At 39.2% G+C, this 17,542-nt stretch overlaps 1 protein-coding gene across 1 annotated transcript in view; it reads left to right on the top strand.

Moving 5' to 3' along the window:
• si:ch1073-396h14.1 (disintegrin and metalloproteinase domain-containing protein 10) overlaps positions 1-17,209 on the top strand; it is a 32,786-nt gene extending 15,577 nt beyond the window's left edge. The window contains exons 7-15 of the mRNA XM_051695062.1: positions 1,384-1,476; positions 1,564-1,732; positions 11,764-11,924; positions 14,168-14,339; positions 14,500-14,641; positions 15,080-15,263; positions 15,750-15,849; positions 16,289-16,509; positions 16,613-17,209. Coding sequence (XP_051551022.1) covers positions 1,384-1,476; positions 1,564-1,732; positions 11,764-11,924; positions 14,168-14,339; positions 14,500-14,641; positions 15,080-15,263; positions 15,750-15,849; positions 16,289-16,509; positions 16,613-16,717 — 1,347 coding nt within the window. The 3' untranslated portion in view covers positions 16,718-17,209. The remainder of the gene's footprint in view (positions 1-1,383; positions 1,477-1,563; positions 1,733-11,763; positions 11,925-14,167; positions 14,340-14,499; positions 14,642-15,079; positions 15,264-15,749; positions 15,850-16,288; positions 16,510-16,612) is intronic.
• Positions 17,210-17,542: the final 333 nt, after the last annotated feature.

A 17,542-nucleotide genomic window follows, 5' to 3' on the forward strand; every position in this document is an offset into this window, starting at 1 on the left:
AGCGGTACCAGTGTAGTCCAATTCCTGAACAAAAGACCAATGAGCCGGTTCTTTTGAATCCCCAGCGTGAAACATAAAGCGTGTTCAGTGTAGTTTGATTACCAAACAAATTGAATCTACAGCGTGCAACATACAGTGTTTCACGGCACTGTTGAGTTTGTCGGTTTGTTCTGTGTGTTTTGTTGTTTTCTCTCCCTCATGTCTCACAAGCGCTTCTGCCATGCGTGATCAGTGTTTCCATGGGAACATTGATTGTTTCCAAGGGAACGCTGATCATGCCACTAATTAGCGTGCTAGCAGCACCTGTTTCTCCACTGATTCACTCCCTGCTTAAGCCCTTTGTGTTCTCAGTATCTTTGCTAGATTGTTGTTTGATGTGAAGTAACTTACCTACCTCACTTTCTCTGCCTAGTTGGTCCTGTCTCGTGTATCTGTTTGGTTGCCCATCTCTGCCCGCGTGTCGGGAGTGTGGATGCCTTCCAGTTTGCTGTAAGCTTATTCACTGCGCTTACGAGTCTTCAATGAAGGACTCCTCGTCTCTGCCCGCGTGTCGGGAAAGTGATTGCCTTCCAGTCTGCTGGGCGTTGTTCTCTGCACCTCACTACACTTCAACAGAGGATTCCTACGAATCTGCTCCTGACTTCCACAATGCACACACTCTCCTGCGAACACACTATTCATGGATTTGCCCATTGCGCGGCCATGGTGCACACGCATCCTCAAACTCCTCCCCACAACTGCAGCTGGTGGCGGGATCCTCAGTCTTCGCCAGCACAGTGGAAGTTGATATTTATTGTTAATAAATCCTTTGAACTGTTCCTCTGCTCTCAGGTCTCTTTGTCTCATTCTCTGACACAGTGTGTTCAGTGTAGTCTGATTCCCAAATGTGAGTGACTAATGATCTGGTTCTTTTGAATCTACAGTGCGAAAAATACAGTGCGTTCAGTGTAGTTCGATTACTGAACAAATGACTCTAATGAGCTGGTTCTTTTGAATCTACTGTGCGAAAAATACTGTGCGTTCAGTGTAGTTCGATTACCGAATGAATGACTCTAATGAGCTGGTTCTTTTGAATCTACAGTGCGAAAAATACTGTGCGTTCAGTGTAGTTCGATTACCGAACGAATGAATCTAATGAGTTGGTTCTTTTGAATCTACAGTGTGAAAAATACAGTGCGTTCAGTGTAGTGCGATTACCGAACGAATGAATCTATTGAGCTGGTTCTTTTGAATCTACAGTGTGAAAAATACAGTGCATTCAGTGTAGTTTGATTACCGAACAAATAACTCTTATGAGCCTGTTCTTCTAATTCTACAGCACCATCCATTTATCCGTGCATTTATAGAAGCTTAATTGCTTAATGTGCATCAATATTTTTACAGGTCGCCTCCTACATGAAAGCAGTTAATGACATTTTTGACAAAGCTGACTTTGACGGGATAGATTTGGTCAACTTCAAAGTGAAATTCCTCTCCGTAAGTCTTCTGTTTGTCCTTGTTTTGTCCTTTTCACATCTGCATATATTCACTGAATATTAATTTGGTCAATTAAAATAAACACAGGTGGCCACAGAGGAAGATCCCAGCAGTCCCTTGGACAACAATCACATTGGGCCTGAGAAGCTGTTAAGTTTGTTTTCAGAGATGGACTGGGGTGACTACTGCCTGTCATATCTCTTGACAAACAGGGACTTCAGTGGAGTTCTCGGTCTGGCCTGGGGAGGAAAAGCAGGTTAGATTTCAGTCCATCCACTCTAGATAGTCACCTCATAGACGGCCACAACAAATGTCACGTGGAGGCTGCTAGTTGAATATTGTTTTACTCAGTGGCAGCTAACTGGGCTTTGTACTCCAATAAGGCCTTTGGTATGTGACCTCTGTCCATGGTCGTCCTTGATGTGACATGATATTAAAGTAAAGCTATCTGATAACATCACTCAACCCAGGACACCCTATTGAAAATATTTTAATGGGTGGATGTTATGGGAGTTGGGTGTGGAGTGTGGGTCTATGGGAAGTACTTCTGAGAATGTAAAATTCAGAGAAACGATCTTCCAGGAAGTTTTTATGTAATTTAATGTCGTTTTGAGAGTTTTATTGAACACATGTGGATCAAATCACAAAATACACCATTTGAGACTTCCTCGTAAATTATTTGTTTACAAAGACTCTAATCAGAGAAGCAGACAAGCTACTGTATGCCCCATACAATGCAAGGAAGTAGATAATGATAAACATGTTTAAAAACAAAATACCTACTGTATATAGAAGAGACCAGGGCTAGTCGCTTCACTCTTTTGCCCGCTTTTTACTCCACTGACTGCAGATTTGTCAGTTTCTGTACAGCCACACACGTAAAAGTAATTAATAAAAATCTATGAAACATTTCCTCAATTATTGCCCAGGAAAAAAGATCAAACACATATTAACCTTTTGTGACAACCTGCCCCAACAGCCTTTTTAAAGGCTAAGAAGTTGTCACCTTGGAAACGTGCCATAATAGCTTACAGTAGGCTTTTTAGCCAAATTTAAATAGTAGAACAAGTATAAAACAGCAAAAAATGGAAAAGGACACATGCAAAAAATATCAATACATTATTTTGGATAACAGAAGACGGTTTAACCATTCAGTTAAAATCTTCCTTCATTATAAAGTCGACTTTTGTCTTAATGTATGCTAGTGTGGTTTTGTTGTATTCACTTTTCACCCAACAGCTATTACAGCAATATCATTTCACAAGTTCACTGGTTCATATAGTCCTGGAGCCATTAAAGGGATAGTTCACCCAAAAAATGAAAATTCTCTCAAAATGTACACACCTTCATGCCATCCCAGATGTGTATGACTTTCTTTCTTCAGCAGAACACAAAAGAAGATTTTTAGAAGAATATTTCAGCTCTGTAGGTCCATACATACAATGCAAGTGAATGGTGATCAGACCTTTGTAGCTCCAAAAATTACATAAAGGAAACAAAAAAGTAATCCATATGACTCTAGTGTTTAAATCCATATCTTCAGAAGCGATATAATAAATGTGGGTGAGAATCAGAACAATATTTTACTATAAATCTCCACTTTAACTTTAACTTTCAGATGTAAAAGTGAAAGTGGAGATTTAGTGTAAAAACTGACTTAAATTTTGATCTGTTTCTCACCCACATTTATTATATAACTTCTGAAGATATGGATTTAAACACTGGAGTCATATGGATTACTTCTATGTTTACTTTTGTGATTTTTGGAGCTACAAAGGTCTGATCACCATTCACTTGCATTGTGTGGACCTACAGAGCTGAATATTCTTCTAAAAATCTTCATTTGTGTTCTGTAGTTAAAAGGATTTTCACTACTATCCCTTTAAGATAAATGTATTTGTCATACTGTCAATAACGGGGGGGCTTTAGCACAGAATACTTTTTACTCAAAATTTTAGTTATTTAGATGCCCTTGTGACAACTTGCCCTATTCTCCCCTAATCTGTTAAATCCCTACACGGCTATTCGGAACCCGATTATGTTTTTTTATGAGAGCTTCAACTGTGTTGTTAGTATTTTGTTTTTTGTGACTGCTGCTTGTGTATTGCCACCTAGTAATTAACATTCCACGCAGTAACACAATAACTGCAGCATTCCATATTGGCAACTTCCCCTACAAGACATGACATGACCTTAGCTGTCGGCCCCTTTAAATCTGAATATCAATAAGTTTTTAAACGTCATAAATAAGACATCTCACATCTTTACTGATGCATTCATGCAATGCATTCATCATTCATCTTGAATTTTCTATACTGGTTCAGGCTAATTTGGTGCTGGTGCACTAGTGAACTAGCAAAGCTATTCACCACAAAAAATGCTGGCCAGCTGGCATCATCTTTCTGGTGAATCTGGTTGGCAGTGGAACCCTTTCTGGTTAAGCTAGCTAAGACACCTGATGGGCAGGGGGCATATAATCAAAACAAGCAAGTACCCCCCCCCTCCCATTATTTATACCATGATCAATGGTAATATGTAAATGCTTCACGCTTCAACACCCCCAATGTTCAAGCCAAATCTACGCCCTTGCTGGTGGGGACATTTGCAAACCAGTATCCAAAACACAGCATAAGTTGGGGGTATTTGCACTTGATCTCTTCACGTGTTTTTACTGATCGCTTAGCTATCTGATCATGTAAAACCAAGTTTAAATGTCCTTTCAGATGCATTCAAGACAGATAGCAATCCGATCATTCGAGCAATACTGTTTGTTTTTTTCACTGAAATGAATTGTTAATTGCTACACCAACAAATTGCATGACTCAAGGATGCATTCGCAGAGATGGTGCATTGGAAACATCCCCAGGCCTCACTTTGGTCACAAAATCTGAATGTCACTGGGATCTCACATTTCCAGTAAACAGTCAGTCATTGTTTTGGTTATTATTGTTGCATTATAAGGTACAGCCCACCGAGATCCTTGAATGTTGCCATACGTTTGACCACAGTGAATTGTGATTGGCTGAGAAAGGGGGTGTGAGCCCACTGAATTGATGACATGTGACCAGAGAGGTATGCGCTCTAGACCTCTGCCCCCGCCCCATCCCTTATCCACCAAAGAAGTGGGATGACCACATTCCTTTTTACAGACTTGCCTCTATGGTGAAGTACTCACAATGTTGAAGTCAGTATTTATGTTTATATAGTTATCTGAAAGCAATGTGGTAGACATTTTGTGGTGCTGATACGCAAGATTTTTGATGCCGTTAATTGTTTTTGACAGTATTGAATTTAGAAATAGCACATTGTCTGTAGCACTTTACAATAAGTTGTATTTGTTAACAATAATTAACTACATTCATTAACATGATCTAAAAATGAACAATACTTACAATGCACATCTTGTATTAATCTTGGTTAATGTTAATTTCAACATAAATTTTTTTAATAAGTTGTTTGTTATATCAGTGAACTAACAATGAACAATAGTATTTTCATAAGTTAACATTAACTAAGATGAATAAATTCTGTAAAAAGTCAAATAAAATGGGATAACACTTCACAATAAGGTTGAATTTGATAAAATTAGTTAACTACATTAGTTAACATGAACTATAATGACCAATAATTTCACAACATTTATTTTTCTTGGTTAATGTTAATTACAACATACACTAATAGAATTTTAAAATGTAAAATTGTATATGTTAATGCATTATAAACTAACATGAACAAACTAAATAATTTAACATTAACCAAGATTAATAAATGCTGTAAAATATTGTTAATTGTTAGTTTATGAAAACTAATGCATTAACTAATGTTAACAAATGCAACCTTATTTTAAAATGTTACCAAAAATAATGTTCAATGTTTGTGCATGATAATTCATGCATTTACTAATATTAAAGGGATAGTTCACCCAAAAATGAAAATTCACCCATCATTTACTCACCCTCATGCCATCCCAGATGTGTATGACTTTTTCATCTGCAGAATATAAATTATGATTTTTAGAAGAATATTTCAGCTCTGTAGGTCCATACAATGCAACTCCAAAATTTTGACGCTCCAAAAATCACATAAGGGCATCATAATCCATATGACTCCAGTGTTTAAATCCATGTGTTCAGACACAATATGATAGGTGTGGTTGAGAAACAGATCAATATTTAAGTACTTTTTTGCTTAAAATTCTTCTCCCTGCCCAGTAGAGGGCGATATACACGAAGGATGTGAATCATCAAAAACACAAGAAGAAGAATGTGAAAGTGATCTGATTCTCACCCACACATATCATAATGTTTCTGAAGATATTGATTCAACCACTGGAGTCTTATGGATTACTTTTATGCTGACTTTTTTTTTATTTTTAGAAAGTTCTGGTCACCATTCACTTGCATTGTATGGGCCTACAGAGCTGAGATATTCTTCTAAAAATCACAATTTGTGTTCAGCAGATGAAAGAAAGTCATACACATCTGAGATGGCATGAAGGTGAGTGAATGATCAGAGAATTTTCATTTTTGGGTGAACTATCCCTTTAACAATTAGAATCTTATTTTGAAGTGTTACCAATAAGTCATAATCAATTGTATTCATAAAAAAAAATTCTACATACCAGGGAATAAATACAGTATGTTAATTTGGTCAAAAGGATTTATGTAATTATGTTTTGTCACAAAACCTATTGCAATTCCTCTGTTGTGTAACTGTGAATTCCCTTTAATTGCAATTTAGTCATTTCCTCTTCCTGACTTTACCATTCAAATTCAAATTCAGCATTATAGGCCGCGCCAGTTTGATACAAATTCACACTAGTGTATTGAAAGGGATCCAGTTGTTAATTCTGAATCTTGATGCACAATAAAATTCACACACCATGCTAATACATTATCCACTATTTGTGTTTAATGCACAATACAATTCAATATGGAAGGGCACAGTTTTATTTGTTCATTCAGGCTGGCCACTTCATTGTACCCTTGACTTTGATGTGACTTTTAAGTGCTCTAGCTGACAAACATGTGATCATTCCAGGAATCATAATGCATAAACTTAAGTATAAATTATGATTAGACATGCTGGAAAGTTATTGTGTCATAGTTGGGCAGTTTGCACTGTTTGGCACTGGAAAGTATAGCCAAGACATCTGCAAAAACTTCCTTGACCAACAACGGCCCCAGGACTGAAAATGAGCCGAGGGGGTTGGGCAGCTCTGTCAATCAAATTAACCTAACAAAGGCAAACTGCCCTGCATTAAGCAGCATGTTCATTGTAGAGAAGTGGATGTTTTTGGATTAAAGGTGGGTGGTTTCTCTGGTATTCTCTGGTATTTCTCCACTGCTACGTGTCTCTGAGTGATGATGACTAAATGCAGCCAGTGCCAGCCAGACACCACTTCAGTCTATTATGATGGACTTTAGAGGATGAACTGATGCCAACTCCAACCATAAGACATGGGATACTTCAAATTTAGGATAGCCCTTACCGAAATGACTGGCCGGTTCACTGATCTCTGCCTACATCACCTTGGTCTATTGATAGACTACACTTTTGAAAGGAATACATAGACTATCAATTAACTGCCAACAAAAGCCTTCATCAGCCAAATAACAAGGACAATGGATTAATTTCTGCAATTAATCCAGGATGGACTTCAAAGAGATTAGACACTAATCTTACAGTTCATACAAAATCTTTGTTTAAACACTAGCCTTTAACACTTATTAATTTAATAATTTTAAACCATGACTTGCACTATACATAATTAATATTGGCATTATATTTATGATTTTAGCCAGAGGGGAACTGGCCTCCACAATGAGTCTGGTTTCTCTCAAGGTTATTTTTCTCCATTAACCAACATCTTATGGAGTTTTGTGTTCCTTGCCACAGTCGCCTTCAGCTTGCTCACTGGGGTTCTAAATACAATTATTATTTAATTATTTAATTTTATACACAATTTACAATCATATTTAATCAATGAAAAGATGTGTGTTGTGAAAAGCGCTATACAAATAAAAATGACTTGACATAATTTAAAATATTGTGACTTGGACCACATCCACCTGTCTTTTAAAAAATGTTCAGGGTTTAATTCAAGTTACGCTTGACAGCATTTGTGGCATAATATTGATTAACTACAAAAGTAAATGTGACTTCGTTTTTTGCAATTACAGTAAAGCACTTACAATGGAAGTTAACGAGGCAATGCGTTAAATAAATGTTAACATGCACACTATTGCAAAATTATAGCCACAAGTTAAACATTTTACGTTAAGAATTCCTTGTCTGTGCAAAGTTAAACCCTATTCTTGTCATAATATGTGCAACTGTACAAGAGAAGAAATTTGCAACAAAATATTCAGAATCAGAATGAGCTTTATTGCCAAGTATGCTTACACATACAAGGAATTTGTCTTGGTGACAGAAGCTTCCAGTGTACAACAATACAAAAACAATACAAAAACAGTAGCAAGACATAGATAATAATAAAAAATAAAACTAATTATACACATACTTACAGACACATACATACATACACATGGGTAGTGCAAATCTAATACAATCTGTTATGTACAGTGCAAATGTTTTTTTTTTTTTCTCTCTCAGAGGAATGAAATGGCAGAAGAGGTTGGATGTGTTGGATAAATATAAGAAAGACTAAATTGTGTATTGCACATAGTTATGTCTCAATGGGGCAGTTTAACTGTTCATGAGATGGATAGCCTGAGGGAAAAAACTGTTCCTGTGCCTGATGGTTCTGGTGCTCAGAGCTCTGAAGCGGTGGCCAGAAGGCAACGGTTCAAAAAGGTAGTGGGCAGGGTGAGTGGGGTCCAGAGTGATTTTCCAGCCTTTTTCCTCACTCTGGAAGTGTATAGTTCTTGAAGGGGGGGCAGGGGGCAACCAATAATCCTCTCAGCAGTCCAAACTCTCCTTTGTAGTCTGAGTAGAACTGTATCAGCAGCGCCTGTGGCAGGTTGAAGTCCCTCAGCTGGCGAAGGAAGTACAACCTCTGCTGGGCCTTTTTCACAATGGAGTCAATGTGGGTCTCCCACTTCAGGTCCTGTGAGATGGTAGTACCCAGGAACCTGAATGACTCCACTGCTGCCACAGTCTGTTTAGAATGGTGAGGGGGATCAGTGTTGGGGTGTTTCTCCTAAAGTCCACAATGATCTCCACCGTTTTGAGCATGTTCACCTCAAGGTTGTTTTGACTGCACCAGACAGCCAGCTGTTCAACCTCCCTTCTGTATTCAGACTCATCGTCATCTCGATGAGTCTGATCGAGATTATAACAATATATTCAGGATTTATAACTATATATTTGGATTTATAAATATATATTCAGAAATATAACAATATATTCAGGATTTATAACTATATATTCGGATTACAAATATATATTCAGAATTATAACAATATAGTCCGGATTTATAACTATACATTTGGATTTCTAAATACAGTATACTGTATATTCAGAATTATAACAATATATTTTCAGAATTATAACAATATATTTTCAGAATTATAACAATATATTTAGGATTAATACAATATATTAGGATTTACAAACATATATTCAGAATTATAAAATTAAAAATAATCACCTTCTCTTCAGGACTTCTACTCCGGTCCTTTGCATCGCAAGTACAATGTTCTAATTTGATAATGTTTGAACAAGCTTGTGAATGTAGTTATGTAATGCAAATGTTAAACTGAATCACCTCACAAGTCATGCGCTATAGTAAGAGTTTTCATAGTCATAAGATTATTAATAACATTATCATTTCCACCTATAGACATACAAAGAGCTAATATTTTATGTAAATCAGTTGAGCTGAAAATAGGAATGTTTAGAGATTACTTTTGAAAGATTTATAACTTTTTCCATTAAAACAGTTTCAAACAGCTGCAATTCTGAACATTATAACCGCATTGATAATTGCAATTTCAGAAATGAATCCCCACCTCCTTTCATGAACAAGCTGATCTCATTGACCAACTACTGACCAACAAAGTCAAGCCCATGTTACAACCCAGCAGCATACTTTAGTCTGAGATGATGTAATTGGTTAGTGCTGTGTGAAAAAACCAGCTGTTTGTGATCAGCAGTAAAATTCTCTGTTGGCATTATATAAGCTCGAAGCACAGGGGAGCCCATAAGAGAAAAGTAAGCAGCTCTGCTAGGGGTTTCTTCTCGTTCTTTGTGTAAATCATGGCAGGAGATATTTCAGCCCAGCTAAGCCCACATGACACATCCATTTCTAGGAGACAGGATGCCTTTACCTTGAACCTAGTCAAGGGAGCAAACATATAGTTGGCTGGATTTAAACTAGAACTCAAGAAAAATGTCCTGAGTGAACCTAAGCTTGACTGTTTTGCTGTTAAAGCCTTTCCTTGGTTGGTCTGCCCGAGGTTTATTGCACAATGTGCTGTTATACTACCAGGAAACCATGAACAAGTAGTGGGGCTAAAGGGATCATTCAACTACAGGCAACAATGAAAATTTGTCATCATTTACTCATCATTGTTGTTCCAAACCCGAAAAGACAAAATAAAAATAAAAAAATAGACTTGTGCCACAAATTAACCATGAATAGTAGAACTGTAGTTCCCTATCTGTCACTCACTCGATGTAGTGTCGATGTAGTGACACTAGGGGTCACTCTTGAGAGCCCTAAACACCTCTGCTTTTTGAAAAAAGGCCAATGGGAATTGGCGAGTGGAATTTGCATGCCACTGCCCCGGATATATGGGTATAAAAGGAGCTGGCATGCAACCACTCATTCAGATTTTCTCTTCAGAGCTGAGCGATTGCATTCAGTGCACTGAATTCAGTTCACCTCAAACTGCTGGATTTTACGGCGCATTTCAGCTGCTTCTCCCCCTCTGCACCCGTGGAGTGCAGAGAACGCCCCTGGGCACTTCGGCAGAGCAAACAAAAGAGTATATTCTAAAAAGAGTATATTTTCTATCCTAAAAGAGCGGCACACACGGAACGTCTTTTTAAATATGCCTTTCCGTTTGTGTGTTATTCCTGGTTGCGGTCGTTATCTCTCCGCTTCTGACGGCCACGATCGCTGCCTTACGTGTCTGGGCGCTGCCCACACAGAAACATCGTTCGTGGATGGGTCTTGTCCTCATTGCGAGAACATGACCATGGCAATGTTGCTGTCGCGGCTTGCCTTCGTAAGAAAGCAAGCCACCCCAGCGGCTCCCCTATTAGGAGTGTAGTGGCCTCCTGGGCCCTGACCAGTGGCGCCTCTTTGGTAGCATCTACAGAGCAGCGGGCTGGGCAACACCCAACACCTTTGCGAGGTTCTATAATCTCCGGGTTGAGCCGGTTTTCGTTCCGTGTGTTGTAAGGTACAAGCAGGTAAGTTCTGGGACAGCTGGCCGGGTGTACCGCTTGTGCATAGCACCTTTCCCCTCCCATGAGGTGAAGACGTGTGCTTTTGACTCCCAGTCGTGTTCACAAGTTGTGATCCCTGGATGACTTTCCTCCTTAGCCCTGTGGCAGACGAGTTTGTGGAGAAACTCGCTGCTGGCCCAGTACACGTGCTAACTAAGCCCTGTACTGGGGTCGGTGCTCCACATGCATTGGTTCCCCATAGGTGACCCCATGTGATATATCTTCCGCTAAATCATTTCCCTGTCGGTATACTGCATCTTCCTTGGGCAGAGGTTCCTCTGCCCCCAGTCACCGTGTTTGTAGAACACCTCCCCCCGTTGGGTAGGACCTACCATGGAACTTCTCCACATGACATCCGACAAGACTCGGTAAGACCATGTGACGTATTTCCACTCTAAATACATCGACACAACGTCGAGTGAGTGACAGATAGGGAACGTCCTGGTTACTTTCGCAACCTCCGTTCCCTGTTGGAGGGAACTAGATGTTGTGTCCCTCTGGCCACAACATTGAACTACCCACTGAAATGGCCGGGACCTTGTCTCGGCTCCTCAGCACAAAACCTGAATGAGTGGTTGCACGCCAGCTCCTTTTATACCCGTATGTCCGGGGGAGTGGCATGCAAATTCCACTCGCCAATTCCCATTGGCCTTTTTTCAAAAAGCGGAGGTACTTAGGGCTCCCAAGAGTGACCCCTAGTGTCACTACATTGACACAACATCTCGTTCCCTCCATAAGGGAACGGAGGTTACGACAGTAACCAGGACGATATCATGTTTGTTTTTGGGACAGTCTGAAATGGTTCTTATTTACATTTTTATTTGAATCCTTTGCCAGACACCATGTCATCTCCTCTCTCTTATTCCTTAGATAATTGGGGAGGAATCTGCTCTCAGATGGTCGAGAAGGCTGGTCGCAATTGCAGCCACAACACAGGTCTGATCACCCTGCAGAACTACGGCTACTACCTTTCTGCCAAACACGTGCACCTGACCTTTGCCCATGAGTTGGGCCATAGTCTTGGAGCTCCTGTAAGTGCGATGCCTCTCTCTGTCATCCCCAACAGCTGGCTGATATCAAATAGCTATGGTCCACCTGCTAGACCAGCACCACATCATGAAAATTCATACTAGTCTAAGCTTTTCAGCCGGGAGCACTGCCCTTACAAAAATCAAGAGTTCTGACAAACTTGCCACAAACTTGCTGCAACTTTGTCACTCATTATTTTCTAATGCAAATGAGCTTCGCAGCAAACTTTTCATTGTCACCAAAGGTTTACTGCAGGTTCACCACTACAGGTGAAGAGCTTTGAACTTCTGCCAAACATTTGTGGCCAATTGCAAGCTCATTTACATGTGAAAGTAATGAGTGGAAAATTAGCGGCAAGTTTTCAGAATTCTAGATTTTTGTTAAGGTGGGCTTGCATTTCAAATATCGCTGAAATTCGAATGTTTCGAACATTCGTGCTGAGAAGCTGTTGTCAGATGCTTGGCTATTTTTGTTGGATATCATGCTTTAGCATAGCATGACACGTCAGTTATTATGAACAATATATTGTAGAGAATGCTTAGTTTGCTGCCTGTTAGGGGCCATTCACACCAAATATGTTTTTGCGTCCATCTGTGCTGTTTTTAAATGTTTTTAGTGTAAACATGCACTTAAGCAATGTCTTTGACTGCTGCGCCGCGTCCTGCATTTTTAGGATACTATGTCAAATTAAAAAATATTAAACTTTTTAAAAAACGAGTTTTGAGACTCCTGGATTCTGCTCTAATCATTGAGCTGACACTAGCTTTTTTAATTTGTTTTATTTTTTTTTTACGTAAGAATCATTCGATCTGAATGGCCCCTTAGTGTAAAAATACACATCGGTGTCACATGGGTCAGTTGGCATGAAAAAACAATTTGTTTTAACCATTCATTCTACATTGATCAGCCAAAATGAAAACCACCTGCCTAATATTGTGTAGGTCCCCCTTGTACCGCCAAAACAGCACCAACCCGCATCTCAAAATAGCATTCTGAGATGATATTCTTCTCACTACAATTGTACAGAGCGGTTATCTGAGTTACCGTAGACTTTGTCAGTTTAAACCAGTCTGGCCATTCTCTATTGACCTCTCTCATCAACAAGGCGTTTCCGTCCACAGAACTGCCGCTCACTGGATGTTTTTTGTTTTTGGCACCATTCTGAGTAAATTCTAGAGACTGTTGTGTGTGAAAATCCCAGGAGATCAGCAGTTACAGAAATACTCAAACCAGCCGGTCTGGCACCAACAATCATCCATGCGATTATCTAATCAGCCAATCGTGTGGCAGCAGTGCAGTGTATAAAATCATGGAGATACGGATCATGAGCTTCAGTTAATGTTCACATCAACCATCAGAATGGGGAAAAAAATGTGATCTCAGTGATTTCGACAGTGGCATGATTGGCCAGACTGGTTCGAACTGATAAAGTCTACAGTAACACAGATAACCACTCTGTACAATTGTGGTGAGAAGATTATAATCTCAGAATGCTATTTTGAGATGCTGTTTGGTGCTGTTTTGGCAGCATGAGGGGAACCTACACAATATTAGGCAGGTGGTTTTAATATTGTGGCTGATCGGTGTATATCTGTGTCAGTCCTAGTCAGGGCTTGTGCTGCTGCTCCCAGTGTCTGACCTTTCTAAAACTACAGTATCTATACTGCCCGCCACCTGTACTAGCCATGTTTTTCACACTTTCTAAGGCTACAGTGTTCTATATAGTTCTTGGGCAGATTAGTTCTGCTCTGGTCCAGCTGTTTGCGTTCCTTTACATGTAAAGACGCATTTGGCAATGGCTGGATAACAGGCATAGCTAATTGTTTCCAGACTGTGTTTGGGGATGCGGTGCGGATCAGAGGATCCTCTTCACCAGTGATTTATGGGGAGGTCTTGGAAGGGGGCCAGTGGCCTTTGGCCCAGTTATCTCATTTCGTTTCTGTGAATGAAAAGCAATCCAACACTATAGTGTGTACGTAATTTGTGTATCATAGAAAGTTACCATATAAGTAAGGAATAATTGTAAACAGAGCATTGAATTAGTGAAAAACAATGCATGCCCAAGGCGGTAATTGACGTGAAGTGCACTTTAACTTTGGGTGTCATAAAATGTTCAGTAATTACAAAACAATGACAAAATGTTCATTTTTGGGCTAATGACCTCTTTAAACCCTCAAAAACTTGATGTATAGTAGATTTTACAGTGTATTTTATAACGCAACTTCCCATGTTTTGTCTGTGGCAGCATGACCAGGGTTCTGACTGTGGAGACCTTGAGATCACCGGTGGCAAAGGAAGGTTTTTGATGTTCCCTCAAGCCACCTACAAGATTGAGGAGAACAGCGACAGATTCTCCCCCTGCAGCCTGCGGCACATGAGTCGTATTCTCACTATCAAAAAGGACAAATGCTTTGTAGGTAAGAAGCCTGACCAAGTCCTTGAGGGGATGAATATGCTAAAGAATGTTAGCATGCCTTCTCTTTCTCTTGGTTCTCAATCTCTCATTCAATGGGTTTTTATCTCCATGGATGATCAGAGTCCAAGCTGAGTAGAGATGTACCTGTTTTGTCTTGTCAGTTAGTCAGCAGCCTATTTGTGGAAACCGCATCATAGATGAGGGTGAGGAATGTGACGTGGGACACGATGAAGATACATGCTGCTACAGCTCGAAAGAACCATCAGGTGTTGAGTGTCGACTGAAGCCCGACAAACAATGCAGGTTTGCATCAATCCATTTTGTGTCAGTATGACCTGTGAATTTTTGTCATATGATAATGTTTTTTGTTTTGTTTTTGTTTCACATTTTTTATGTTTTGTTTTATTTCGCATTTTGTTTAGTTTCGTGTTTTTTGTTATTTGTTCCTTTTTCTGATTTGTTATTTCATTTGATTTTTTTGTAGTATTGTTTTGTTTTATTTTGTGTTTGTTTTTTTCATTTTTTGTGTGCGTGTGTGTGTGTGTTCTTTTTGTTTTGTAGTTCCATGTTTTGTTTTGATTCATTTTTAGTTTTTGTTTGTTTTTGTTTATTTTATTTTTTTCGTTTTGAGTTTTTTCTCCGCACCAAGGGGAGGTTAGCAAAAAGACACATCAGTTACATATGGGTCATTGAGCTTGAAGCAAAAATTGGTGGTAACCGTTCACTGTATATCTGTGTTAGCCCTAGTCAAGGCCTGTGCTGCAGCTCACAGTGTGTCTTCAACAAAGCTGGGCAGAAGTGTGAAGAACCCTCTGAATGTCGGGAACAGAGTGTGTGCACCGGTTCCTCTGCAGTGTGTTCAGAACCCCCCCACAAGCCAAACATGACCAAATGCAACAAGGGTACACGCGTCTGTTTCAACGGGGTGCGTTCAAAAGGGACAGTTTGGCTGTTCTCAAAACCTTTTGAGCTTTTGAAATGTACAACGTGCTGCTAAAGTGTGCTTTCATTGAGAACAGCCCGTTTACAATGAAAAAGCCTCTTTTATAATCTATTATAATTATGATTTTATTATATGGACAAAAGTGTGTGGACAACCCATTCTAATTAATGTGCTTGTCCAATCCCCTTAATTCCAATGAAGAAAAATACTACGACACACAATGACATTCTAGAGAATTGGATGCTTTCAACTTTGTGGCATCAGTTTGGCGAGGGCCCTGTACACAAAACGAGGTCCATAAAGAAGTAGTTTACTTACATGGTTACAATCTGAAACTATTCCCAGGGCATGAAATCATTTAGGCTAATGTAAAGAAGTTTTTTATTTTACTGTACATATTGTCCTGATACACAATTTGATGCTCCTCTATAATCAGTGTCTCACTGTGGCTTGAACTCAATGCTGCAGGAATGTGCCCTGTCTCTTTGCGCATTGTACGGCATGTTGCAATGTGACTGCCCGGGGGAGAATAAAACTGAGAAGTGCCACATGTGCTGCCAGCAGAGAGGTAACCACAATGTGCAGCCATAATAGAAGTGTTTACGGCTCCAGATAAATAATATGCATAAAGAGCTGTTTGTTTTAGTGGACAATTTGCCGTGACATTTCTGCTCTATAAAAAAGTAACTCAAGCACATATGTGCTTGCATTGGAGTTCCTTAAACAGCTTTGAACTTGTAAAATGTTTGACTATGACACAAATTTAAATGTATTTTTCTGTTTATAACTATTTTATTGAATGTGATGTGTCATTTTCTCAATCTTCAAAAAACATTAAACGCTCACACAACAACATTGACTCAACCAATTACCTTAGAATAGGGGCAGGATTGATCTGTTTTTCGTCACTTTTTTCGATTTCGTTTTGTAATGCTAGTGGGCAGAAATGACACACTTCAACTTCAACTATTGGTATTAACTAATATCTATTATTGGTATCTCCTTAGACAAACCTAATACCTGTGCAAGCACCACATCCTCGGTTCTTCTGCAGTACTTTAGCGGCAAGCGTGTGGCATTGGTGCCTGGGGCTCCCTGCTCCGGAAACCAAGGCTACTGCGACAGGTTCAATGTCTGCCGAATCCTAGATGCAGATGGCCCTATTGCAAGGCTCAAAAATTCCTTTCTGAAACTGGATGAGTTTGATGACTTGGCAGACTGGATGAAGGTTTGTTAGCATTTGACGTGGTGTGATACAGTACACTAACAAGTACCACTGGCCGTTTTTATTTTTATCTCTTTTGAAAACTGTTTTCTCTTCTGATTCGCAGGCTCATTGGTGGGCAATACTTCTGGCTATTCTCACCATTTCAGCTATAATGGCTGGGATTATCTGGATTTTTGGACAGCCACTGGAGATAGATGAAGACATGTAAACATCTCTCCACTTGGGGCCTTCCTCCAACTGCCAAAAACCACCATCCACATTCAAACAGCTTATGAATGTGCAAAACATGTGATAGGACATTGAAGGGTGTCCAGATGCTCAGCTGAGAGCATGATATCTCTAGAAAAAAAGAGTTGAATTGCTTGCTCTTTTAGTTGCACCTGTCCAAACATGATTTAAGTTTACTTGGACTCTTCCACTCATGTGTCCAACACCATTCGTCGTTACAAAGTTATTTCAGCTCACTGCTAATCTGAGGTTCGAGTGGCGCCAAGCTTTCCAGCAACAAACCATTGTGCTCTCTCAGTGATTTTGTACACAATGTTGCTCAAATTTATTTCAAGGAACTGTAAGAAGAACATAACATTCAGATTTATTGAAAGCTGGATAATCTGCGAATTGTTATTGGAAGGGACTTGTCAAAACAACAGATGCTGTAGTTTCTTGGAGATGGTCAAATAAAAAGTGTTGCAGTATGTTTGACAGTAGTACAATTTCCTCAGTTGATAGAAACAAAATTGTGTAGATTTTAATAAGACTTGGATAACACTTTTCAAAATCGTTAAATGTGTTAACATTAGTTAACTTCATTAGTTAACTACAATAGTTAACATAAGCTATCTTGAATTAGGTTAATTTTTCTTACACCAGTAGTTAATCTTTATTTTATTTTTTTGTCTTGTCTTGTGTTTTGTGTGTTTTAAGAATACGTCTAAGAAAACAATATGGGGGTAAGACAAATAAGCTTAATAAAATACAAAAACGTAATAATAAATCAAATAAATTCTCTTTAATATATTATGCAATTTTGCCT

This window comes from Myxocyprinus asiaticus, chromosome 50, assembly GCF_019703515.2.
Source record: "Myxocyprinus asiaticus isolate MX2 ecotype Aquarium Trade chromosome 50, UBuf_Myxa_2, whole genome shotgun sequence".
Taxonomy (NCBI): Eukaryota; Metazoa; Chordata; class Actinopteri; order Cypriniformes; family Catostomidae; genus Myxocyprinus; species Myxocyprinus asiaticus.